Consider the following 27,347-nt stretch of genomic DNA (forward strand, 5'->3'; position numbering starts at 1 on the left):
TGGGATGCCTTGCAATGTGCTGTTCAAAAAAGATCTCCACCCCCTGGTACTCTTACAGATTTGTGGACAACCCTGCAGACTTCAGACTTTAGTCCAGTCCACGCCATATGGTGTTGCAGCATTTCTACTTGCTCACAGGAGCTGTAGACAATATTAGGCAGGTGTACCAGTTTCTATGCGTCTTCAGTGTATGTTTCATAGACAACGAACTGTTGAATTAGAAAGTGTATCTCTTACAGTGGAAAAAGAAAGAAATTTAGATGGATTCGAACATGATACAAGTATTGGGACAAGGCCAGTATTGAGCCTCTCTGCATTGTTGCCAGATGTATCCAAGATGGCGGCGATGACGTATTCCAAGATTGCGGCGTGTAGACTTCTCAACAGCACATGACATCATCCAAGATTGCTGCCATGACGTCATTCAAGATGGCGTATTTTATCGGTAAGTTTGAATTTTGTTGAGAAAGTGCCACACCTCCCTACCCCTGAAAAATGGTGGGAAGTTCAAATTCCAAGAGGGTAATGGTCCACACCCCAGTTATCTCAAGTAAGCAAATTAATTGCAGGAAGCTAGCTCACTTGGTCTACCTCCACTAACCTAAGTAAACAAAGGTCAATTCGCATATCTTTCCTGAAGCTAAGAAAATGGCTCGAAAGAAAGGACACTTGCACTAACCTCAGTCACCCGACTGCCATCTGCTCTTAAGGATTCGAGGGGAAAAAGGACTTGGACATAAGTCTTTATTATTTAACCAATTTCATGCATCAGTGTTCACCATACGGTCCACAGCTCAACTGACTTAGTACACATCGCCACCACCAGAGGCACTACCATGATGTCTGATGATGATGCAAGTACCGTTATTCAAGATGGGTGCATACAGTCTGTTCACCATGAGTGCTAGTACTCAGTACCACCAGTAGATGGCGCTGCCGACCATTTTGTAACGTAATCCAAGATGGTGGGGGGATATGACAGGAAAACGACTCTGGACACAAGTTTTTATTTTGCAGGCAGTGTCACCACCACGAGATCTAGACTCTAAGCAACCTAGTGCACAATACTGCCACCAGAGGATGCTATCATTCATCCTGTGATGTATTCCTAGATGGTGGTCTGGAGGGGGGAAATGGCGCGAAAATGACTCAGACTGCTCTGTTTTGCTGTATAGAGTAAGGAAAGACTGAACTCTATTTTGAAATGATTAATTTAGTGATGGAGTATATTTATCGCACTGACACAAAACACACGCTCTGATATGCTTGGGGCTGTCTCACACAGCCCACAGACCTGTAAACTAAGTATAAATAACGCTCTACAGACACGCAAAATAACTCCAAATTACCGAAATACCGTAAAGTGTCTATATAACGCATAGCACAGCCTACAGAGCTGTTCACAAAAAATGCAATCAATGCCCGCAAGCACCCTCCACAAACCCCTGTCCAGTAGAGTGCACAGGCAACCCCAACGAAGTGGCGTGGCCGTCACCTGTCAAACTACGTACAGTCCCCCACCCGGGTCCCGCAAGCATGATGCGGCGACATCTCATTCATACTTGATTTCTGAGAAATTCCTATTAATGCGTGTTCACCTACACACATGTGCTGATGTGATCGAGCGGGAGTGCAGATACGAGTTACTGCTGAACGCAGGTGAAAGTTGTATGTGGGCACTGTTGGTGACACGATTTGACAGGCTGAAGAGTTATTTACAGAGCGCACGCTCCAAGCACTGTCACACGTGCAAGTTCGTCACCACCCTCACTCTAACTGCGGTCCAGCGAAGACGTTGCAGAAATCCAATCCAGAATAGCATAAGCCGCTTTCCCCTTAGCGATTCTAATGGACCATGCGTGACGTTTGACTGACACTTGGCCACGCGTGGCTACTTTCCATTGCAAGTGCATCTAGCAACATTCTCATGTTATACTGAAGCCACATTGCTATGTAAAATAATAACCAAGTCGAATTCTAGTAAATTGCATACTCCCCCAGAAATACTTAACAAGAGCTTTCGTAGTAGTTACCGTGTTCACTCAGCTTGTATGCACGGAAATTCTTGCCCTAACAAAACCTCTTTACGAAAATAGCGCAGAATAACACCGAATGGAGTCTTCCTCACGGTCTTAATGCGCTACCCACTCCATCACGTGCTACCCTTCCTACTTTCAACACACACAAATATTCTCACAGTTATGTAGCACAAATAATGTGAATTAATCGAGCATTATGATTGACTCTTATCGAATTTACTCGCCGACTTACTGATGGTGCCACCTCTTCTTTCTGGGACTTTCAACGCTAAAATCATTTTGCACAGATCGCTAAAGTGCATTGACAGTTAAACCTATAAATTTCTATAGATAAACATCTATAGATCATCAAATACATACGAGACTCACAAGAGTCTCTGCAGTATCATTGCTATAAACAGCCTCGGATGCTGTAATAAGTTACTCGGGATACGCGTAGTCAAGAAATCATTTTCGAGTGAAGTGTTAATTCTGGGATGACTTTGATGATCTTCAGTTCGCGTATGTCGTATTTTCACGTGCCGCCGCGGGACAGACAATCTACCATTATTTAGCGTGGCGTTTGATGAACATTATCATCAAATTATGGCGAGCATCCACCTAAACATTTAATTGGAACAGTTATAATTGCATCAGCGCATTAGACTCTGAACTGCTCTGGTAATTGGATTGTGTGGATTCTTTTTGGTCTGTGACTTTCAGAATATAGTGAACCTTTTAGAGTGAATCGTTTTTGATTATGAATCCCAGACAATCTCCTAATTCCTCAGAGCTATAAGCTGTAGCAACAAGTGTATTTCTCAGATGACGTGGGCACTAGGAATTCTAATTACAGGCTTCACGTTTTGCTAATCACTTTCTGGTTCCCAATATTGTAGTTAGAGAGCCAGTGTTGAGAACGGCAAACAACAGCATTAAATAACTCATAGAAACTTTTTAACAACAAATTTCCATACGCCGCCCCACAAGACGACTGATGGTGTGCAATTGATTGATTTTTTATGCAGGCTTCTCTTGAAGCTACCTCCCTACCATGTTCGATGATGTACGAGAAATCTTGTAGTCGATTTATAAGAGTTTTCACCCACCTGTAAAAATAAAGGTCGCACGGCTGCACCAACGAAATACATTTTGGAGGAATTACTTTCATATTGCACGTTAGCAAACCCTCTCTAAGATTTCGCTTAGTGTACTCATCTCTCGGTCTCCCTCTACGATTTTTACCCTCCACGCTGCCCTCCAATGCTAAATTTGTGATCCCTTGATGCCTCAAAACATGTCCTACCAACCGATCCCTTCTTCTAGTCAAGTTGTGCCACAAACTTCTCTTCTCCCCAATCCTATTCAATACCTCCTCATTAGTTACGTGATCTATCCACCTTATCTTCAGTATTCTTCTGTAGCACCACATTTCGAAAGCTTCTATTCTCTTCTTGTCCAAACTAGTTATCGTCCATGTTTCACTTCGATACATGGCTACACTCCAAACAAATACTTTCAGAAACGACTTCCTGATGCATAAATCTATATTCGATGTTAACAAATTTCTCTTCTTCAGAAACGCTTTTCTTGCCATTGCCAGTCTACATTTTATATCCTCTCTACTTCGACCATCATCAGTTATTTTACTTCCTAAATAGCAAAACTCCTTTACTACTTTAAGTGTCTCATTTCCTAATCTAATTCCCTCAGCATCACCCGATTTAATTTGACTACATTCCATTATCCTCGTTTTGCTTTTGTTAATGTTCATCTTATATCCTCCTTTCAAGACACTGTCCATTCCGTTCAACTGCTCTTCCAAGTCCTTTGCCGTCTCTGACAGAATTACAATGTCATCGGCGAACCTCAAAGTTTTTACTTCGTCTCCATGAATTTTAATACCTACTCCAAATTTTTCTTTTGTTTCTTTTACTGCTTGCTCAGTATACAGATTGAATAACATCGGGGAGAGGCTACAACCCTGTCTCACTCCTTTCCCAACCACTGCTTCCCTTTCATGCCCCTCGACTCTTATGACTGCCATCTGGTTTCTGTACTAATTATAAATAGCCTTTCGCTCCCTGTATTTTACCCCTGCCACCTTTAGAATTTGAAAAAAGAGTATTCCAGTCAACATTGTCAAAAGCTTTCTCTAAGTCTACAAATGCTAGAAACGTAGGTTTGCCTTTTCTTAATCTTTCTTCTAAGATAAGTCGTAAGGTCAGTTTTGCCTCACGTGTTCCAACATTTCGACGGAATCCAAACTGATCCTCCCCGAGGTCTGCATCTACCAGTTTTTCCATTCGTCTGTAAAGAATACGCGTTAGTATTTTGCAGCCGTGGCTTATTAAACTGATAGTTCGGTAATTTTCACATCTGTCAGCACCTGCTTTCTTTGGGATTGGAAATATTATATTCTTCTTGAAGTCTGAGGGTATTTCGCCTGTCTCATACATCTTGCTCACCAGCTGGTAGAGTTTTGTAAGGACTGGTTGTCCCAAGGCCGTCAGTAGTTCCAGTGGAATGTTGTCTACTCCGGGGGCCTTGTTTCGACTCAGGTCTTTCAGTGCTCTGTCAAACTCTTCACGCAGTATCGTATCTCCCATTTCGTCTTCATCTACATCCTCTTCCATTTCCCTTCTTTGCTTAGAACTGGGCTGCCATCTGAGCTCTTGATATTCATACACGTGGTTCTCTTCTCTCCAAAGGTCTCTTTAATTTTCCTGTAGGCAGTATCTATCTTACCCCTAGTGAGATAAGCCTCTACATCCTTACATTTGTCCTCTAGCCACCCCTGCTTAGCCACTTTGCACTTCCTGTCGATCTCATTTTTGAGACGTTTGTATTCCTTTTTGCCTGCTTCATTAACTGCATTTTTATATTTTCTCCTTTCATCAATTAAATTCAATATTTCTTCTGTTACCCAAGGATTTCTAGCAGCCCTCTTCTTTGTACCTACTTTATCCTCTGCTGCCTTCACTACTACATCCCTCAGAGCTACCCATTCTTCTTCTACTGTATTTCTTTCCCCTATTCCTGTCAATTGTTCCCTTATGCTCTCCCTGAAACTCTGTACAACCTCTGGTTCTTTCAGTTTATCCAGGTCCCATCTCATTAATTTCCCACATTTTTGCAGTTTCTTCAGTTTTAATCTACAGGTCATAACCAATAGATTGTGGTCAGAGTCCACATCTGCCCCTGGAAATGTCTTACAACTTAAAAACTGGTTCCTAAATCTCTGTCTTACCATTATATATTCTATCTGATACCTTTTAGTATCTCCAGGGTTCTTCCACGTATACAACCTTCTTTCATGATTCTTAAACCAAGTGTTAGCTATGATTAAGTTGTGCTCTGTGCAAAATTCTACTAGGCGGCTTCCTCTTTCATTTCTTAGCCCCAATCCATATTCACCTACTATGTTTCCTTCTCTCCCTTTTCCTACACTCGAATTCCAGTCACCCATTACTATTAAATTTTCGTCTCCCTTCACTATCTGAATAATTTATTTTATTTCATCGTACATTTCTTCAATTTCTTCATCATCTGCAGAGCTAGTTGGCATATAAACTTGTACTACTGTAGTAGGTGTGGGCTTCGTATCTATCTTGGCCACAATAATGCGTTCACTATGCTGTTTGTAGTAGCTTACCCGCATTCCTATTTTCCTATTCATTATTAAACCTACTCCTGCATTACCCCTATTTGATTTTGTGTTTATAACCCTGTAGCCACCTGACCAGAAGTCTTGTTCCTCCTGCCACCGAACTTCACTAATTCCCACTATATCTAACTTTAACCTATCCATTTCCCTTTTTAAATTTTCTAACCTACCTGCCCGATTAAGGGATCTGACATTCCACGCTCCGATCCGTAGAACGCCAGTTTTCTTTCTCCTGATAACGACATCCTCCTGAGTAGTCCCCGCCCGGAGATCCGAATGGGGGACTATTTTACCTCCGGAATATTTTACCCAAGAGGATGCCATCATCATTTAATCATACAGTAAAGCTGCATGTCCTCGGGAAAAATTACGGCTGTAGTTTCCCCTTGCTTTCAGCCGTTCGCAGTACCAACACAGCAAGGCCGTTTTGGTTAATGTTGCAAGGCCAGATCAGTCAATCATCCAGACTGTTGCCCCTGCAACTACTGAAAAGGCTGCTGCCCCTCTTCAGGAACCACACGTTTGTCTGGCCTCTCAACAGATACCCCTCCGTTGTGGTTGCACCTACGGTACGGCCATCTGTATCACTGAGGCACGCAAGCCTCCCCACCAACGGCAAGGTCCATGGTTCGTGGGGGGGGGGGGGGGGGGGGGCAGTTCAGTCGTAAGTTGTTTGATATTGGCGCCCTTGAACAAAGATTCACAAACTAGCATCGTATGGTCTATGAAAATAAAATCGCAATCGTATGGTTTATAAAAACAAAATTGCAACCAATGTCAATAAATCAGATAGTTTTATGTGCAATACCTGCTTGATCATAGTTAATAACAAAATCCTTGTTGTATTTTGGTATTAGGGCTCCAGTCTGCATTCGGATATTTGCTGGTGCATAAACGACTTGCTGCGATGAAACACTTTCTCTCTCGGATACAAATCTTGTGATTTTTCTCTTACGAATACGATTTATTCGTTTGAAGAGCACTAACCAAAAGTCAGAAGTTTCAAAATTTAAATCAGGAAATTGTGTAGCAACAGCAAAAGCCCATTGCTGCAGGTTTCTCGTCGACACCTGCTGATTAAATTCTCGAGCTTCTGCTAAACGAATCAATTGTTTTAAGTTGTTCATCCTTGTTCCACCTTATTTCATATGTTCTTTCCACCCTGTCAAGCCTCTCATGCATTTGAAGAGTGGAGGTCCCCTTCAACTGGGAGTGGCCAAACTCCACCCTAAACGCTCCTCAGTAGATTGGTGACCTTAATCTTGTATTACTGCGAAAGGTAATCGCTGTTCATTTTCGATTGCTTGTCTTCGGTCTCGTAATCATCTGACGAAGATGAAGCGACTTCTTCAGTTCCTTCAAACAACCTCTTTACCAGTGTCTTGGTGGGAAATTAGTTCGTCTTGTACCACGAGTTGTTCCTCCGCTAGCATTTCGAAAATTCTGCAAAATACGAGTATTTGTTCTCCAATTTCCATGGGTTCTTGTGTTATTAATGTAGAAAGTTTCGAAGCAATGGAATTGTTATGGAGAAGGAGCTACTAACTGTACACAAGTGACGTCTTTAATCATACTTTTCAAACTTCACTGTAAAGCGATACGGCTTCACAATCAAGATGGCGTTCTCTTGCTGTAGAAGTACCAGGGATATCAACCGAGCGAGGTGGCGCAGTGGTTAGCACACTGGACTCGCATTCGAGAGGACGACGGTTCAATCCCGTCTCCGGCCATCCTGATTTAGGTTTTCCGTGATTTCCCTAAATCGCTTCAGGCAAATGCCGGGATGGTTCCTTTGATAGGGCACGGCCGATTTCCTTCCCCATCCTTCCCTAACCCGAGCTTGCGCTCCGTCTCTAATGACCTCATTGTCGACGGGACGTTAAACACTAACCACCACCGCCACCACCAGGGATATCAACTCGTAAAATTACACATGTTGGAGCGTTGACATGTAACTACCTCAGGGACTAACACACGAATGAAGTATTCTTGGTGCGCTGTTCTCTTTCTCCACCAACTGAAAGTTGTTTTTACACTTGCAGCTCTCTCTGGCAGGTCAAAACTGCAGGATTACCGGTAAAATGTGAGTCGTACCATACCCATACTTGTACCAGAAAAATGGGCTCTTCGTGGTATGAAACGTACCTACAGGATTACTTCGAAAATGTTACAGAAAAACCCAAATTTTCAACGTTATGATTATTTTAATAATAAATGATTCCTTAGCTACGGATAATTTCCACAATCATAATAAAAAACAATAGCGGGAGTGACATTCATCCAGTCTTGGATGTCATACACCAAGCGCTTACTCGGGTGGCTACGAATTCCTTGGCTGCTAGCGTCCATACGTTAGTGAACACTGATGTGCAGTAACGTTGTGACCACATGATTAATAGCTTGTTTGTCCGTCTTTGGAACGAAGTACACCACTGATTCTGCATATTAGGGCTGCGACAGTTTGTTAGTAGGTTTGAGGAGGTATGTGGCATTATGTCTACGCACTGGTCACGTAACGTGTAAATAACGGGCCGCTGATTTGCGTACGTGGTGATGGCGCCCGATTGCGACTCAGATGGGTTGCGAAGGCGCAGCTGGTTGCCGAGACAGTTCACTATAATGCTTCTCAAACGACTGCAGTACAGTTCTGGCTCCGAGACACAGACAGTTATGATGCCGAAAAATGACATCGCCGTCGGGGAGACATCAAGCATGATAGGTCCCATGCAAGCGCAGATAATACCTACCGTAGCGCAATACCGCTTCCACGACCCCGCGTCTGTGGCGCGCTGCACGTTTCGAGCTGCCATTAATCTCGATGACGGAGTTTGTGGACACGACTATCGACCAAGTGTCCCAAAGATGTGATTCACCCGAAGAGCTGAAACCTTTCCATTGCTCCACAGTCAAATCCCGATGGTCACGAGCCCACTGCAATCGTAACTGTCGATGTCGCTGGGTCAACATGTGAACACGTAGGGGTGGTCTGCTGTGGAGCTGCATGCTCAACAATGTACTGGTGTGCTTCAAAACACGTGCTTGCACCAGCATTGTGCTCTTTCGGCAGAGATGTCTCAGATCCTACTTTACAGAGCAAGCAAGCCTCCCAAATCTATGCTCTGTGAGGAGTGGTGGATGTCCAACCATTTAGCTCCTAGTGGTAGTTTCACTGTCCTTCCACCTCTTTCCGTAGATGCTCATGACACCAGCACGTAAACATTCGACCAGTTTCGTGGTTTTCGAGATACTCGTTCACAGGCTCTACGTAATGATATTAATTTGTACTTTGTCAAATTCGCTTACCTCAACGGGTTTCCCCATTTACAGCTCATATCTTCATTAGCGTGATTCTCCGTCCGTGTCTGCTTCGCTTACATTCTTTTGTTACCTTGTCACGTGCCCGCAACGCCACCAGGCGGCATCCAACGTCACGCTGGGCACTGGTCATAATGTTTCCGCTTATCAGTGTATATAGTCAGGATGAAAAGTTTTAAACTCGATTTTCTCGAAAACAGTTGACAGTTACGCCTAACTGTTTACATATGTTGAAGTCCCAGCCATCATCTACACAGCCTATCAATATGAATTAAATCGGGGAGGGCAAGTACGTACGGTTCCCTTGTTAGCGTTACCAGCGAGTGGCTGCCGTAGTCGCTACAAAATTCCGAGTCATCTGTCCTGCACCTAAAGCCACTCTCATTCCTAGGTATGAGTTCAAGTCCGTTCGTCGGCTGACTCGTCCCCTGACGAAACTCGATTGCAAGTTATTCTACTGAGTTCTCCCAGCGAGAAGCTGAGTTTTTACCCTTTCTTTCTGAGAGCGAGCACTGTACACGATTTTGATGAGCAACGACAGCGAATCTCTCAAGTGCCGAACAATCAGATACGTTCTGATAAGGCAGCAGACTCCCTCCCACAATCGATTTTAACACATTAACGAATCAGTGGGGGGGTGGAGGAGGGGGAGGTGGAGAGGGGCGTTTAGCGATGGAGCTGAGAGGCAGGACACCTCTGACTCCCACCATCTGTCCTGCTCCCTGTTTCAGCCAAGGTGAGTACCTTTCTGCCATTCCAGAATTTATTTGTCTTAGCCTGCGTTAGCACCGTGGTCTAGGGGTGCCGGCACGGTAGATCAGCGTGTTCGGTCAGAGGGTGAGCGAATGGATCAACGAAACAACATGAACGGTGTCATCAGACGTCCACCCTGAAAAATTTCAACGAACAGTATTGAAAAAGATTAAAAAAAAGAGGGGTAGCGTCTTTGATTCATAATCAAAACGCTTCGGTCCCGTGTTCGAATCCCACCGCTGCTTAAATTTGGATTAATAATCAGCATTGGCGGCCGAAGACTTTTGGCAAAAGAAATCTCTCTCATTCTGCCAACGGCATTGTCAAAGAGAGTGGAGGAGCGGACAGAAGTTCAGGGCACTCCCTTGTCCTAGGAGTGGGAAACTGCCCCTAATAGCTGAAGAATCGGCAATGATCAACGGCATGAGGATGCAGAAGGCAATGGAAACCACTGTACTAAAGACATGTAACGTGTATCAAATGGTTCAAATGGCTCTGAGCATTATGCGGCTTAACTTCTGACGGCATCAGTCGCCTAGAACTTAGAGCTAATTAAACCTAACTAACCTTGTTGTTGTTGTTGTTGTCTTTAGTCCTGAGACTGGTTTGATGCAGCTCTCCATGCTACCCTATCTTGTGCAAGCTGCTTCATCTCCCAGTACCTACTGCAACCTACATCCTTCTGAATCTGCTTGGTGTATTCATCTCTTGGTCTCCCTCTACGATTTTTACCCTCCACGCTGCCCTCCAATACTAAATTGGTGATCCCTTGATGCCTCAGAACATGTCCTACCAACCGATCCCTTATTCTGGTCAAATTGTGCCACAAACTTCTCTTCTCCCCAATCCTATTCAATACTTCCACATTAGTTATGCGATCTACCCATCTAATCTTCAGCATTCTTCTGTAGCACCACATTTAGAAAGCATCTATTCTCTTCTTGTCCAAACTATTTATCGTCCATGTTTCACTTCCATACATGGCTATACTCCATACAAATACTTTCAGAAATGACTTTCTGACACTTAAATCTATACTCGATGTTGACAAATTTCTCTTCGTCAGAAACGCTTTCCTTGCCATTGCGTCTACATTTTATATCCTCTCTACTTCGACCATCATCAGTTATTTTGCTCCCCAAATAGCAAAACTCCTTTACTACTTTAAGTGTCTCATTTCCTAATCTAATTCCCTCAGCATCACCCGACTTAATTCGACTACATTCCATTATTCTCGTTTTGCTTTTGTTGATGTTCATCTTATATCCTCCTCTCAAGACACTGTCCATTCCGTTTAACTGCTCTTCCAAGTCCTTTGCTGTCTCTGACAGAATTACAATGTCATCGGCGAACCTCAAAGTTTTTATTTCTTCTCCATGGATTTTAATACCTACTCCGAATTTTTCTTTTGTTTCCTTTACTGCTTGCTCAGTATACAGATTGAATAACATCGGGGAGAGGCTGCAAACCTGTCTTACTCCCTTCCCAACCACTGCTTCCCGTTTATGTCCCTCGACTCTTGTAACTGCCATCTGATTTCTGTACAAATTGTAAATAGCCTTTCTCTCCCTGTATTTTACCCCTGCCACCTTTAGAATTTGAAAGAGAGTATTCCAGTCAACATTGTTAAAAGCTTTCTCTAAGTCCACAAATGCTAGAAACGTAGGTTTGCCTTTCCTTAATGTTTCTTCTAAGGTAAGTCGTAAGGTCAGTATTGCCTCACGTGTTCCAGTATTTCTACGGAATCCAAACTGATCTTCCCCGAGGTCGGCTTCTACTAGTTTTTCCATTCGTCTGTAAAGAATTCGTGTTAGTATTTTGCAGCTGTGGCTTATTAAACTGATAGTTCGGTAATTTTCACATCTGTCAACACCTGCTTTCTTTGGGATTGGAATTATTATATTCTTCTTGAAGTCTGAGGGTATTTCGCCTGTTTCACACATCTTGCTCACCAGATGGTACAGTTTTGTCAGGACTGGCTCTCCCAAGGCCGTCAGTAGTTCCAGTGGAATGTTGTCTACTCCGGGGGCCTTGTTTCGACTCAGGTCTTTCAGTGCTCTGTCATACTCTTCACGCAGTATCGTATCTCCCATTTCATCTTCATCTACCTCGTCTTCCATTTCCATAATATTGTCCTCAAGTACATCACCCTTGTATAGACCATCTATATACTCCTTCCACCTTTCTGCTTTCCCTTCTTTGCTTAGAACTGGTTTTCCATCTGAGCTCTTGATATTCATACAAGTGGTCCTCTTCTCTCCAAAGGTCTCTTTAATTTTCCTGTAGGCAGTATCTATCTTACCCCTAGTGAGATAAGCCTCTACATCCTTACATTTGTCCTCTAGCCACCTCTGCGTAGCCACTTTGCACTTCCTGTCGATCTCATTTTTGAGACGTTTGTATTCCTTTTTGCCTGCTTCATTTACTGCATTTTTATATTTTCTCCTTTCATCAATTAAAATCAATATTTCTTCTGTTTACCAAGGATTTCTACTAGCCCTCATCTTTTTACCAACTTGATCCTCTGATGCCTTCACTACTTCATCCCTCAAAGCTACCCATTCTTCTTCTACTGTATTTCTTTCACCCATTTCTGTCAATTATTCCCTTATGCTCTCCCTGAAACTCTGTACAACCCCTGGTTCTTTCAGTTTATCCAGGTCCCATCTCCTTAAATTCCCACCTTTTAGCAGTATCTTCAGTTTTAATCTACAGTTCATAACCAATAGATTGTGGTCAGAGTCCACATCTGCCCCTGGAAATGTCTTACAATTTAAAACCTGGTTCCTAAATCTCTGTCTTACCATTATATAATCTATCTGATACCTTTTAGTATATCCAGGGTTCTTCCATGTATACAACCTCCTTTCATGATTCTGAAACCAAGTGTTAGCTATGATTAAGTTGTGCTCTGTGCAAAATTCTACCAGGCGGCTTCCTCTTTCATTTCTTACCCCCAATCCATATTCACCTACTACGATTCCTTCTCTCCCTTTTCCTACACTCGAATTCCAGTCACCCATGACTATTAAATTTTCGTCTCCCTTCACTATCTGAATAATTTCTTTTATTTCGTCATACATTTCTTCAATTCTTTGTCATCTGTAGAGCTAGTTGGTATATAAACTTGTACTACTGTAGTAGGTGTGGGCTTCGTATCTATCTTGGCCACAATAATGCGTTCACTATGCTGTTTGTAGTAGCTTACCCGCATTCATATTTTCTTATTCATTATTAAACCTACTCCTGCATTGCCCCTATTTGATTTTGTGTTTATAACCCTGTAGTCACCTGACCATAGGTCTTGTTCCTCCTGCCACCGAACTTCACTAATTCCCACTATATCTAACTTTAACATATCCATTTCCCTTTTTAAATTTTCTAACCTACCTGTCCTATTAAGTGATCTGACATTCCACGCTACGATCTGTAGAACGCCAGTTTTCTTTCTCCTGATATCGGCATCTTCTTTAGTAGTCCCCGCCCGGAGATCCGAATGGGGGACTATTTTACCTCCGGAATATTTTACCCAAGAGGACGCCATCATCATTTAATAATACAGTAAAGCTGCATGCCCTCGGCAAAAATTACGGCCGTAGTTTCCCCTTGCTTTCAGCCGTTCGCAGTACCAGCACAGCAAGGCCGTTTTGGTTATTGTTACAAGGCCAGATGAGTCAATCATCCAGACTGTTGCCCCTGCAACTACTGAAAAGGCTGCTGCCCCTCTTCAGAAACCACACGTTTGTCTGGCCTCTCAACAGACACCCCTCCGTTGTGGTTGTACCTACGGTACGGCTATCTGTATCGCTGAGGCACGCAAGCCTCCCCACCAACGACAAGGTCCATGGTTCATGGGGGGTAACTAACATAAGGACATCATATACATCCATTCCCGAGGCAGGATTCGAACCTGCGACCGTAGCGGTCGCTCGGTTCCAGACTGTAGCGCCTAGAAGCGCACGGCCGCTCCGGCCGGCGTCACGTGTATCCTCAGGACATGTGACCTGTAATTGAAGAAGTGTCATGATGATCTCTCCATTGGCAAAAGATTCTGGAATAGTCCCCCATTCGGATCTTCGGGAGCGGACTGCCAAAGGGAAGGTTACCATGAGAAAAAGATTGAATAAACAGCAAAAGGATAACGTTCTACGAGTCGGGGCGTGGGATGTCAGAAGCTATAATGCGGTAGGGAAGCTAGAAAATCTGAAAAGGGAAATGCAAAGGCTCAATCTAGATATAGTGTGGGTCAGCGAATTGAAGTGGTATGAAGACAAGGGTTTCTGGTCAGATGAGTATCGGGTAATATCAACAGCAGCAGAAAATGGTATAACTGGAGTAGGATTCGTTATGAATAGGAAGGTAGGGCAGAGAGTGCGTTACTGCGAACAGTTCAGCGACAGGGTTGTTCTTATCGGAATCGACAGCAAACCAACACCGACAACAATAGTTCAGATATACATGCCGACGTCGCAAGCTGAAGATGAAGAGACAGAAAACCAGTATGAGGTTATTGAAAGCGTAATATACAGGTAGTATGTAAAAGGGGATGAAAATCTAATTGTCATGGGGGACTCTAATGCAGATGTAGGGGAACAAGTAGGAGAAAAGGTTACGGGAGAATATGGGCTTAAGAGAACGAGTGAGATAGGAGAAAGACTAATTGAATCCTGTAACAAGTTTCAGCTAATAGCGAATATCCTGTTCAAGAAACACAAGAGAAGGAGGTATACTTGAAAAAGGCCGGGCGATACGGGGAATATTTCAGTTAGATTACATCATGGTCAGATAGAGATTCCGAAATCAGATACTGGATTGTAAGGCGTATCCAGGAGCAGATGTAGACTCAGATCACAATATAGTAGTGATGAATAGTAGGCTGAAGTTTAAGACAGTCGGGAAGAATCAATACGCAAAGAAGTGGGATACGGAAGTACCGGAAGTACTAAGGAATGACGAGATGCGCTTGAAGTTCTTAACGACTATAGATCTGGCAATAAGGAATAGCTCATTACGCAGTACAGTTGAAAGAGGAATGGACAGCTCTAAAAAGGGCCATCACAGAAGTTGGGAAGGAAAACATAGGTACAAAGGTTGTAGCTGTGAAGAAACCATGGGTAACAGAAGAAATACTTCAGTTGATTGATGAAAGGAGGAAGTACGAAAATGTTCCGGGGAACTCAGGAATAGAGAAATACAAGTCGCTGAGGAATGAAATAAATAGGAAGTGCAGGGAAGCTAAGACGAAATGGCTGCAGGAAAAATGTGAAGACATCGAAAAGAAATGATTGTCGGAAAGACAGGCTCACCATACCGGAAAGTCAAAACAGCCTTCGGGGACACTAAAAGCAAGGGTGGTATCATTAAGAGTGCAACGGGAATTCCACTGTTAAATGCAGAGGATAGAGCGGATAGGCGGAAAGAATACATTGAAAGCCTCTATGAGGAGGGAGATTTTTCTGAAGAAACAAGTGTCGATTTAGAAGAGATAGGGGATCTACTATTTGAATCAAAATGTAAAAGAGCTTTGGAGGACGTAAGGTCAGAAAAGGAAGAAGGGTTAGATAACATTCCATCAGAATTTTTAAAATCATTGGGGGAAGCGGCAACAAAACGACTATTCACGTTGGTGTGTAGAATATATGAGTCTGGCGACATACCATCTGACTTTCGGAAAAGCATCATCCACACAATTCCGCAGACGGCAAGAGCTGACAAGTGCGAGAATTATCGTACAATCAGCTTAACAGCTCATGGATTTGAGTTGCTTACAAGAATAATGTACAGAAGAATGGAAGAGAAAATTGTGGATGCGCTAGGTGACGATCAGTTTGACTTTAGGAAAAATAAAGACACGACAGAGGCAATATTGACGTTGCGGTTAATAATGGAAGCAAGACTAAAGAAAAATCAAGAGAGGTTCATAGGATAGGTCGACCTGGAAAAAGCACTCGACAGTATAAAATGGTGCAAGATATATGAAATTCTGAAATATGTATTGGTAAGCTATAGTGAGAAGCAGGTCATATACAATATGTACAAAAGCCAACAGGGAATAATAAGAGTGGACGACCAAGTTCTCGTATAAAAAAGAATGTAAGACAAGGATGTAGCCTTTCGCCCCCACTGTTCAAATTGTGCATTGAGGAAGCAATGATGGAAATAAAAGAAAGGTTCAGGAGTGGAATTAAAATAAAGGTGAAAGGATATCAATGATAAGATTCGCTCACGACATTGCTATCCTGAGTGAAAGTGAAGAAGAATTACATGATCTGCTGAACGGAATGAACAGTCTAATGAGTACATACTATGGATTGAGAGTAAATCGAAGAAAGACGAAGGTAATGAGAAGTAGTAGAAATGAGAACAGCGGTAAACTTAACATGAGAATTGATGGTCGCGAAATAGATGAAGTTAAGGAATTCTTCTACCGAGGCAGTAAAACAACCAATGACGGACGGAGCAAGGACAACATCAAAAGCGGAATAGCTATGGCAAGGGAAGGCATTACTGATCAAGAGAAGTCTACTAATATCAAATATCGGGCTTAATTTAAGGTAGAAATTTCTGAGAATGTGCGTCTGGAGTACAGCATTGTATGGTAGTGAAACATGGACTGAGGAAAAACCGGAACAGAAGAGAATCTAAGCATTTGAGATGTGGTGCTACAGACTAATGTTGTAAGTTAGGTGGTCTGATAAGGTAAGGAATGAGGAGGTTCTACGCAGAATCGGAGAGGAAAGGAATATGTGGAAAACACTGATAAGGAGAAGGGACAGGATGATAGGACATCTGTTAAGGCATGACGGAATGAGTTGCATGGTACTAGAGGGAACTGTAGAGAGCAAAAGCTGCAGAGGAAGACAGAGATTGGTATAAATCAAGCAAATAACTGAGGACGCAGGTTGCAAGTGCTACGCTCAGATGAAGAGATTGGCACAAGAGAGGAATTCGCGGCGGGCTGCATCAAACCAGTCAGAAGACTGATGAAAAAAATAAATAAATAAAAATAAAAAAATGCTCTTGCTGTTTCTTAGCAGAATGAACAACACTTCGATTATCTTGACTCCACCTTAAGGTTGTGTGTGCCGCTCTTTGAACCGCAAAAGCGTCGGACGGTCTCATGACTCTGCACCTTACAGACCTGATCTTGGAACTGTTCCGTGGCCAGCGGTTCCCGGAACAGAGGCTTCCTGCAAGGTGTATTACAGTACGGTACAGCACGCCCTGGTGCTTTTAGCTCGTGACGTACCTCCCTGACGCCAGTGGACATGTCACGTGACAAACATCACCCAATAGATTTCCATCGTTTAGGACGCCTGTTCTGCGGAGCTCAGCTCACTCGCAGTACAGTATAGCAGTTCCTCTGGTTCTGCCTAGCTTCTCCTCCTCCCTCTGCACTGCTGACACATGTCTTTTGAAAAGAACAGGGGCCCATAGTGGTCTGATGCGTTTTCTCCCTCCCTTATTCTGCTATTGTCAGCACGACTGACATTCAGTAGGATTCCCAACCACTCCTCTAAACAATCCTGCAGAACACGAAATTAATGTTAGATTTCAGTAGTTAGATATGGCAGTCACTGACGTTAACTTTATCTTCACATGTACTCTCATTTCTATTTGGGAATTAATATAGATGAGACGCGTTTATCGATTGAATGAAGTTTCCATAAATTTAGAAAATATTATTGGTAAACAGCGATCTGTCAGTTAAGTAACTTTTGTAAAAAACAGTCCCCATCGGACAATCATTTATTAAAAATAGGTTCTAGGCACTTCAGTTCGGAACGGCGCAGCTGCTACGGTCGCAGGTTCGAATCCTGCCTCGGGCACGGAAATGTGTGATGTCCTTAGGTTGGTTACCTTTACGTAGTTCTAAGTCTAGGGGAATGATGGCCTCAGATGTTAAGTCCCATAGAGCTTAGAGCCATTTGAACCATTTTTATTAAAAATGATTCGTTTCGTCGTCTAGAAACACGCCATCTTCAGGTAATGCATCCAGGTGACAATGATGAGGCTTGAAACAGCTGCAGTTTTGCGACTGGGTCAGCAAAGCTGTCCCAAGCGTCCTCAATGTCTGCCGGATGGTACATTATCTGAAGATGGCGTACTAGTGGACGAGGAAACCAGTCATATTCATAATTAATGACCGTGAGATAGAGGCTGCTTTTTTACTAATTTTAATGGAATTATTAGAAAGCTATAAGGCAGTTTTGACAAAAATGGCCGCATGACATGTGACATGTAAAAATATTCGATAACGACCAAATGATTTTGAGGTCATTAGGATCACCGTTGCAAAGCTGATGACGTTTCATCCTTAGAGGTGGACTGGACGGGTGGCAGCGAAAAGATAATGATGTGCCATGGTACCTCTGTAACTACTAGCACCGTTACAACTGAAAGTTAAGGTGAGAAGGGGTAATATGAAAGCATAACTCTGGAATGCCTGGATCACTATCGACCAAATTATACAAATATATACATGATTTATTATTTGTATAAACGCTTCACAGGGCGTGGGGGCTATGCTTCCCACGAAAATTTTCTTTACAGGGTGCGCTGATATGAAGACCCGGCACACAGTTTTACTCTGCCAGGAAGTTTCATATCAGCGCACACTCCGCTGCAGAGCGAAAATCTCATTCTGGAAACATCCCCCAGGCTGTGGCTAAGCCATATCTCCACAATAACCTTTCTTTCAGGAGTGCTAGTTCTGCAAGGTTCGCAGGAGAGCTTCTGTAAAGTTTGGATGGTAGGAGACGAGATACTGGCAAAAGTAGACCTGTGAGGACGGGGAGTGAGTCGTGCTTGGGTAGCTTAGATGGTACAGCACTTGCGCACGAAAGGCAAAGGACCTGAGTTCCGGTCTCGGTCCGGCACACAGCTTCAATGTGCCAGGAAGTTTCAATAAGGTATTCCTTTCCTACTTCCCTTGGGGATGGTAGAAGGTATGAAAAGGCATGACATGCAAAAATGTTTGAAAACGACTCGATGGTATTTCAAAAAAAATGGCTCTGAGCACTATGGGACTCAACTGCTGTGGTCATTAGTCCCCTAGAACTTAGAACTACTTAAACCTAACTAACCTAAGGACATCACACACATCCATGCCCGAGGCAGGATTCGAACCTGCGACCGTAGCAGTCGCACGGTTCCGGACTGCGCGCCTAGAACCGCGAGACCACCGCGGCCGGCTGATGGTATTTCTTTCCAGTGTTTAGTTAACTTGAAATACTTTACAACTATGTTGTTCAGTGCGTCAACCAGATCGCAGATGAGCCAGTGATGTTGCCAGATGGTCCCAGGGCTAAAGATGATTCCAAAGGGCTGTGTACTACACACAAAATTTAATGTCCCCTGTGGAGTCGCACGGTGTAAAACAGTGCAGAATGAGACAGTGACGTATGTGTATGTGTGCGCGTGGTCATACAGCTGGTGTAAAGTAAGGTTTGTTGCACCAGAAAGCAGGCGCCGTGCATTTATCAGTGTCATTTTATTGCCTTTTCAGTTGAGTCGTGTTGTGAGAGCTGAGCGATGGCCGTGCTGCTGGACTCGTGGTTGGCGGAGCTGGTGGTGGTGGTGTCAGCAGCAGCGCTGGCGCTCTACGCGTGGATGTCCCGCTGCCAGCGCCACTGGCAGCGCAAGGGCGCGCCCTTCGTGAAGCCGGAGGTGCCCTTCGGCAACTTCCGACCCGTCGCCATGGGCCAAAAGTCCCTCGGCCTCTTCTTGTGGGACATTTACAATATGGCACCAGGTAAGGCCCTCCACACACCTTGACAGAAATAAAGGTCCGTCATCCGATGTTCAATTTCCAATGTGTTGTAATGGTAGCTGTTACCAGCAGGGGATAATACTGACCTCAAAACTGTCCTATGCTTGCTTTAATCTCGCTGTCCTCTCGTATCACTTCAAACCGATGGTGCGACAGCTACGCTTAACGCTAGATCAGCATTTTTATCGCGGTTTCAAGTGACATGGAGATGCCCCCAACTGTGGGATCGATGTTTTGAAACCACCACGTTCTGGTATAGGTTAGGGTCGCATGTTCCACACGCTGCAGTCTCTCAAAAGATGAGCCCTCACTTGAAAATAAACGAAAAAAGGTAATTTCTGAATTTCTTGTGACTGACTAGAGCATTCAGAATAGTGCGTCTATCACAACACCTTTGTTGGCGGTTAAGTTCACAGGCTCGTAAGTCCATCGTTGTGCCTTGGAATTGCTGCAATGTATATTCCCTGTTTTCTATCTTCATCAAAACGACTTCAATCATTACTTTCATTGACATAATTGCTTTAAATATAATCTGTATCATTGGTAATCCTTTTCTAGATAATTTTAGTCTTCGTATTAATTTTTTTACCTGCTCTCACTTTTTACTACCTTGTATTCTCTTTTCCTTTGGAACTTTTGTCTATGTGATTTTCTTTTTATTAAGTCGTGTATTTAATTGAAATGTGCAAACGTGTGTGACCAAACTGCTGAGGTCATAAGTCCTTAGATTTACACACTACTTAAACTAACTTGTGCTAAGAACAACACACACATACCCATGCCCGAGGGAGGACTCGAACCTCCGGCAATTCGTGACATGGTGTCTCTAACCGTGCGGCCACTCCGCGCGGCGTATTTATTTCGATTTAATCTCTTCCGTTCCGTCATTTTGTATTTTCCTCTATATTAGCGCAATCGTTATTCTGTTCCTCACGTTGCTTGAAATTAGTTTCATTTATAAAACCTTCTTTCATTCAAATCATCGTTTTCAATATTTTGTTCAAGGTACGAAAGAATTTACTTTTTAAATTTTTCTCTGACAATAACCATCCTAAAAAGTTCGTCTTGTAACGACTATTAATTTTTGACACCATTTCACAGCCAATATACACTAGCTAGATTATTTTGTCTTTTGTTTTTAACCAACGGACGAGTATTTCGAAACTCTTAAAATAGATAGTTAAAAATATTTAAAAATCGCTTGGACAAAGATTACAAATGATAAAAAGCATAATAGTAAAAAATGGAGAAAATAAGAAATTTAATATGACAGAAATAATGATGTTTGGTTCTATGGGGCGCTCAACAGCGCGGTTATCAACGCCCGTACAAAGTCCCAGTCTTAACGCAATCCAGTTTTGTAGCAGTTCGATCTTGCCACTGTCACGAATGATGACGATGAAATAATGAGGAGAACGCAAATACCCAGTCCTCAAGCAGAGAAAAACCCCAACCGGGCCGGGAATCGAACCCCGGACCCCGAGATCGAGAGGCAGCAACGATAGCCACTAGACCACGAGCAGCGGAGTAGTGAGATGATGCAGTGAAGGATTAGAAATGAAAAGGAACGTATTTAAATCAATTAATCGAATAAAAATAATGAGTTCTAGTGGATTCGATAAACATATTAACAATATGGAATGCACATGACAAGATACGAAACCACAGCCTTCGCCATACCAGCCCGTTGGCTTTAGCATTACGCAACGGCGCCATTTTGGCAACAATGTTTTTTTCGGTTTACAAGAGCAGTGCTGTGATTCTGCAGCATGTACAAACTAACACCTAACTCCAGACACACCGACTAACGTTAAGAGGGTAGTTTTCCCGCTCAGTAACAAACAGAAAAGCTTACAGACACAGTCATATTTTAAGATGTGTTTAATCGTAATTGACGCTTGTGAATCAGGCCGCTTACCGCAGTGGCAGAGTAGAAAGCAGCGGGAACACTGTCGGGTTATTAGAGGGTATGACGAGGGGGAATGTGCTACTGTTGGTTCAAATGGTTCTGAGCACTATGGGACTTAACATCTGAGATCATCAGTCCCCTAGAACTTAGAACTACTTAAACCTAACTAACCTAAAGACATCACACACATCCATGCCCGAGACAGGATTCGAACCTGCGACCGTAGGTGTCGCGCGGTACCGGACTGAAGCGTCTAGAAACGCACGGCCACTCCGGCCGGCCTGTGCTACTGTTTTGTCTGCTGGTACTGGCAACTCAGGGGCGTGCCCTGCTCGTACCGATCAGCTGCTACTGTATAACTTCTGAATCAGAAGTACCACAAACTCATGAATACATATTACAGAGACGGCCGTCCTCATCGCGCTAAATATTTGTAGCAACGAATGCGAAATTAAATTCAGCCTGTTATAGTACAAAACAATAAGTAGAAGAAAAATGACATTTAAAATATTTAGTTAACGTTTGTGTATCACATTACACAACGCATTCAAATGTAAGTAACTAGTTAATCATCGGTTCACACAGACAACCCAATTACACTTTGTCAGGCAGTCACTCTCTCTGTCACAACTCTGGGGTCGTGAAGGTTGGCAGCAATCGGAAACAGAGAACAGTCGATACTAAATGCTGCGAACGGTGCCGACTTTTACCGATCAATACTTGAGGCCGGCGGACAACTTATCGCATCCTTACTGTAGCTGGTATATTGGGAGCTCATAACGTAGTAACTTAGGTAGGTTACCTACATCACTGGCCATTAATTATTGCTACACCACGAAGATAACGTGTTACATTCGCGAGATTTAACCGACAGGAAGAAAATGCTGTGATATGCAAATGATTAGCTTTTCAAAGCATTCACGCAAGGTTGGCGCCGGTGGCGACCCTTACAACGTGCTGACATGAGAAAACTTTCCAACCGATTTCTCATACACAAACAGCAGTTGACCGGCGTTACCTGGTGAACGTTGTTGTGATGCCTCGTGTAAGGAGGAGAAATGCTTACCATCACGTTTCCGTCTTTGATAAAGGCCAGATTATAGCCTATCGCGATTGCGGTTTATCGTATCGCGACATTTCTGCTCGCGTTGGTCGAGATCCAATGACTGTTAGCAGAATATGGAATCTGTGGTTTCGGGAGGGTAATACGGAACGCAGTGCTGGATCCCAACGGCCTCGTATCACTAGCACTCGAGATGACAGGCATCTTATCCGCCTGGCTGTAACGGATCGTGCAGCTACGTCTCGATCCCTGAGTCAACAGATGGGGACGTTTGAAAGACAACAAACATCTGCACGAACAGTTCGACGACATTTGCAGCAGCATGGACTATCAGCTCGGAGACCACGGGTGCGGTTACCCTTGACGCTGCATCACAGACAGGAGCGCCTGCGATGGTGTACTCAACGACGAAACTGGGTGCACGAATGGCAAAACGTTATTTTTTCGGATGAATCCAGGTTCTGTTTACAGCATCATGATGGTCGCATCGGTGTTTGGCGACATCGCGGTGAACGCACATTGGAAGCGTGTATTCGTCATCGCCATACGGGCGTATCACCCGGCGTGATGGTATGTGGTGCCATTGGTTAGACGTCTCGGTCATCTCTTGTTCGCAGTGACGGCATTTTGAACAGTGGGCGTTACATTTCAGATATGTTACGACCCGTGGCTCTACTCTTCATTCGACCCCTGCGAAACCCTACATTTCAGCAGGATAATGCACGACCGCATGTTGCAGGTCCTGTACGGGCCTTTCTGGATACAGAAAATGTTCGACTGCTGCCCTGGCCAGCACATTCTCCAGATCTCTCAGCAATTGAAAACGTCTGGTCAATGGTGGCCGAGCAACTGGCTCGTCACAATATGCCAGTCACTACTCTTGATGAACTGTGGAATCGTGTTGAAGCTGCATGGGCAGCTGTACCTGTACACGCCATCCAAGCTCTGTTTGACTCAATGCCCAGGCGTAACAAGGCCGTTATTACGGTCAGAGGTGGTTGTTTAGGGTACTGATTTCTCAGGATCTATGCACCCAAATTGCGTGAAAATGTAATCACATGTCAGTTCTAGTATAATATATTTGTCCAATGAATACCCGTTTATCATCTGCTTTTCTTCTTGGTGTAGCAATTTTAATGGCCAGTAGTGTATTAATAATAAGATCGGTACACATACAGTCCTAGGTGCCGTCCCACAACATCAGTCAGACAGTAACAGCTCAGAAAGTAACAAGAAATTCGAAAATTATTTTTTGTCGATTACTTAAAAATGAGGGCCCACCTGGGTGAATGGCTGCTGGAACCCTGTCCTGCACCAGGTAGTTTCAAAAGTCGAATCTTCTCGTGACACTTGTAGTGAGACGTAAAAGAGATCACATTTGTTGTTGTTGTTGTTGTTGTTGTCTTCAGTTCGAAGGTGGGTTTGGTGCAGCCCTCCATGCTTACAAATTGTAAATAGCCTTCCGCTATCCTGTTCAAACCTCTTCATTTCCGAATAACTACTACATTCTACATCCATCTGAATTTGCTTACTGTATTCGTCTTTTGATTTCCCTCTACGATTTTTACCCCCCTCCTCCCCTCCCTTTCTTCCAGTACTAAATTGGTGATCCCTTCATGCCTCAGAATCCTTTCTTTCAGTCAGGTTGTACCACAAATTCCTCATATCCTGAATTCTGTTCAGTACCTCCTCATTAGCTACGTGATATCTAATTTCAGCATTCTTCCGTCGAACAATATTTCAAAAGCTTCTATTCTCTTCTTATCTAAACTGTTTATCGTCCATTTTGCACGTCCATGCATGGCTATACTCCAAACAAATACTTTCAGAAAAGACTTCCAGACAATTAAATCTAGACTCGATGTTAACAAATTGCTCTTCGTCAGAAACGCTTTCCTTGCCACCGCCAGTCTACATTTTATATCCTCTCTAGTTCAACCATCGTCAGTTATTTTGCTGTCCTATTAGGAAAACTCATCTATTACTGTAAGTTTTCCGTTTGCTTCACTAAATCCCTCAGCATCGCCTGATTTAATTCGATTACATTCCATTAGTGTCGTTGGGCTTTTGTTGAAGCTCATCGATAATCTTCCTTTCAAGACATCGTATTCCGATCGACTGCTCTTCCAAGTCCTTTGGTGCCTCTAATAGAATTGCAGTGTCATCGGAAAACCTCACAGTTTTTATTTCATCTCCCTGGACTTTAATTCCGACCCAAAATTCTTTTGTTTCCTTTACTGCTTCCTCAATATACAGACTGATTAAGATCGGGGGACAGGCTACCGGCCTGTATCACTGCCTTCTCAACAGCTGCTTCCCTTTCGTGCCCCTTGACTCTTATAACTGCCATCTTGTTCCTGTACAAATGGTATATAGGCTTCCGCTCCTGTATTTTACCCCAGCCACCTTTAGAGTTTGAGAGAGAGAGTATTCCAGTTAACATTGTCAAAACTTTTTCTAAGTCTACAAATGCTATAATTGTAGGTTTACCTTTCTCAACCTATCTTCTATTCGAAGTCGTGGGGGTCAATATAAAGAGTATCTGAAGAAGAGAAATAAGGTGTACATCGAGTATAGATTTAAGTGTCAGGAAGTCATTTCTGAAAGTATTTGTATGGAGTGTAGCCATGTATGGAAGTGAAACATGGACGATAAATAGTTTGGACAAGAAGAGAATAGAAGCTTTCGAAATGTGGTGCTACAGAAGAATGCTGAAGTTTAGATGGGTAGATCACATAACTACTGAGGAGGTATTGGACAGGCTTGGGGAGAAGAGAAGTTTGTGGCACAACTTGACCAGAAGAAGGGATCGGTTGGTAGGACATGTTCTGAGGCATCAAGGGATCACCAATTTAGCATTGGAGGGCAGCGTGGAGGATAAAAATCGTAGAGGGAGACCAAGAGATGAATACACTAAACAGATTCAGAAGGATGTAGGCTGCAGTATGTACTGGCAGATGAAGAAACTCGCACAGGAAAGAGTAGCATGGGCAGCTGCATCAAACCAGTCTGTGGACTGAAGACCACAACAACAACAACAGGGTCAATATCGCCTCGCGTGTTCCTACATTTCTCCAGAATCCAAACTTATCTTCCCCGTGACATTTATTCTATATAAATTCCTAAACAGTTAATGACACAGGCGAATAAGAATGGCCAGTATACTGAGGGCACTTGAACTAGTTCCAAAGTATGCGAGTGCTTTGCGTCGCTTCACATGCCCAAGGAATCCTGCTGCTGCTACAGAGCGGCTGCCCCGACCTTGTTGATGATTCAGTGGGGCGGCGGGTAAACTGATAGGTCTACGCCGTTAAGGTAGCCGGTCGCTGGCCTGTGCTGCCTGTTGAGTGCGGCGGTCGCTGGTTTCCCGGCCCGAGGCACGAAGCGTCTCCCTCAGTCTGAGATGGAAGGGTCCTGCAGCCTACAACTTATCGTTGAATTGTTCCAAAAATATCGTTTTTGGTATATGTGCAAAAATTTCGTTTTTCCTTCCATTCGTTACGTAGGACCGCTGCTTTTGTTAGCATCGTCATGATTAGCTTCTTTCCCTCTAACGGCCAATCGCCACTGATCTGCCAGAAGCGTCTGTCTTTCTCTTTTCCCATATGCTTCATTCGTTTTTCTGTAGTTTGTCGTTGCCAGTGTGTCGTGGGAGCGTCTTACATTCCACGCACTTCGAAGCCACCACCCCTTCATTGAATCCCAAGTTGCCAGCGTAACGCATCTTGTGGGTGACATTTCGTCTCTCTCCGCACGTCGCACAATGCTGCCTGTCTGTAACTGCACGCAGATACATCTAACTGTGCCGGGGGGGGGGGGGGGGGGGGGGGGGGACTGAGCGTACGTCCCAAAAGACATCACATTGTGTGTGTGTGTGTGTGTGTGAGAGAGAGAGAGAGAGAGAGAGAGAGAGAGAGAGAGAGAGGGAGAGAGAGAGAGAGACAGTCGTCGGCTGAACGAATCGACTGTGGCCACCCTCCTGGAAACCGCCCTTACCAGTGGCGCGTAGCGTCGCTGGCGAATGATATCATTCTTTCTCCAAGTATATTCGGCACGTAGCGTAGCGGCTGAGACCACCCAAGAAGCCGATTACCGGAGACGGAGCTTTCTCGCTCTTTCCGTCGCAGACCCTCACTTGATCCAGTCGGACACGGAACGTGGTAGGTTAAAGTGGGTGGATCGCTATTACTGCCTCCTCTTATTTTGAAACGTTTTGGGTACCAAAAATCTTTAGATATTATCGAACGTGTATGTACTGCAGAGGGATTAGAAACACTGATAAAAATAATACTGATAAAACATACTGCATACAGAGCCCCACAAGCGAGCACCGGATCGCAACGATCCATCGCATGGGCGACCGATCGCATCATTGATCGCACGTGTGCAGGCAAATCGCAGCGATCGGTCGCTGATCGCTTGCCGCTTGGAAATCCGAGGCAGTCTGTCGGATCATGTGCGATTCGCTAATGCAATATGGCTGACTGGTTAACTAGCAGGCATGTGGGCAACATGGCTGCGACTGGCTTCTCTATTTATCAAGCGATGTTGCACAGTTTTCTTTCGTCTCGCTTCACCGAAGTTGAGTAAACGCTAGACTTTGTAGATATCCAGAGACAACAGACTACTCTGAGAAGTGGAAGCCAGAGTTGGCATTTATAGTAAGAACTAATTCAGCAAAATACACCCTCCGGTTTTGCAGTGATTAGCATTTTGAAACTCATTGAGTAGAAGTAGAACTGATGAGAAGTTCATAGTAATAGTCTCGATGCAGTGGGCACAATCTTATGATTTAGAGTTATTTATGAAATAATGCCTATGCATCATTTAAGTTTTAACTTGTAAACCGA

General features: G+C 43.7%; 1 protein-coding gene across 7 annotated transcripts in view; it reads left to right on the plus strand.

Moving 5' to 3' along the window:
- The window catches only part of LOC126272899 (cytochrome P450 6k1-like), a 136,907-nt gene that overhangs the window by 12,195 nt on the left and 97,365 nt on the right, over nucleotides 1-27,347 (plus strand). For 4 of the 7 annotated variants that reach the window (XR_007549277.1, XR_007549276.1, XM_049976158.1 and 1 more), the window contains exon 2: nucleotides 19,262-19,507. Coding sequence is in view for 5 of the 7 variants with exons in the window: in XM_049976158.1 (XP_049832115.1) it covers nucleotides 19,288-19,507 (220 nt within the window). In the remaining 2 variants the exon portion in view is untranslated. Of the gene's footprint in view, nucleotides 1-326; nucleotides 446-19,261; nucleotides 19,508-27,347 lie in introns of all 7 variants that reach the window. The other 3 variants (XM_049976157.1, XM_049976160.1, XM_049976159.1) reach the window with 2 other exon arrangements.

The sequence above is a fragment of the Schistocerca gregaria genome, chromosome 5, assembly GCF_023897955.1.
Source record: "Schistocerca gregaria isolate iqSchGreg1 chromosome 5, iqSchGreg1.2, whole genome shotgun sequence".
Classification (NCBI taxonomy): Eukaryota; Metazoa; Arthropoda; class Insecta; order Orthoptera; family Acrididae; genus Schistocerca; species Schistocerca gregaria.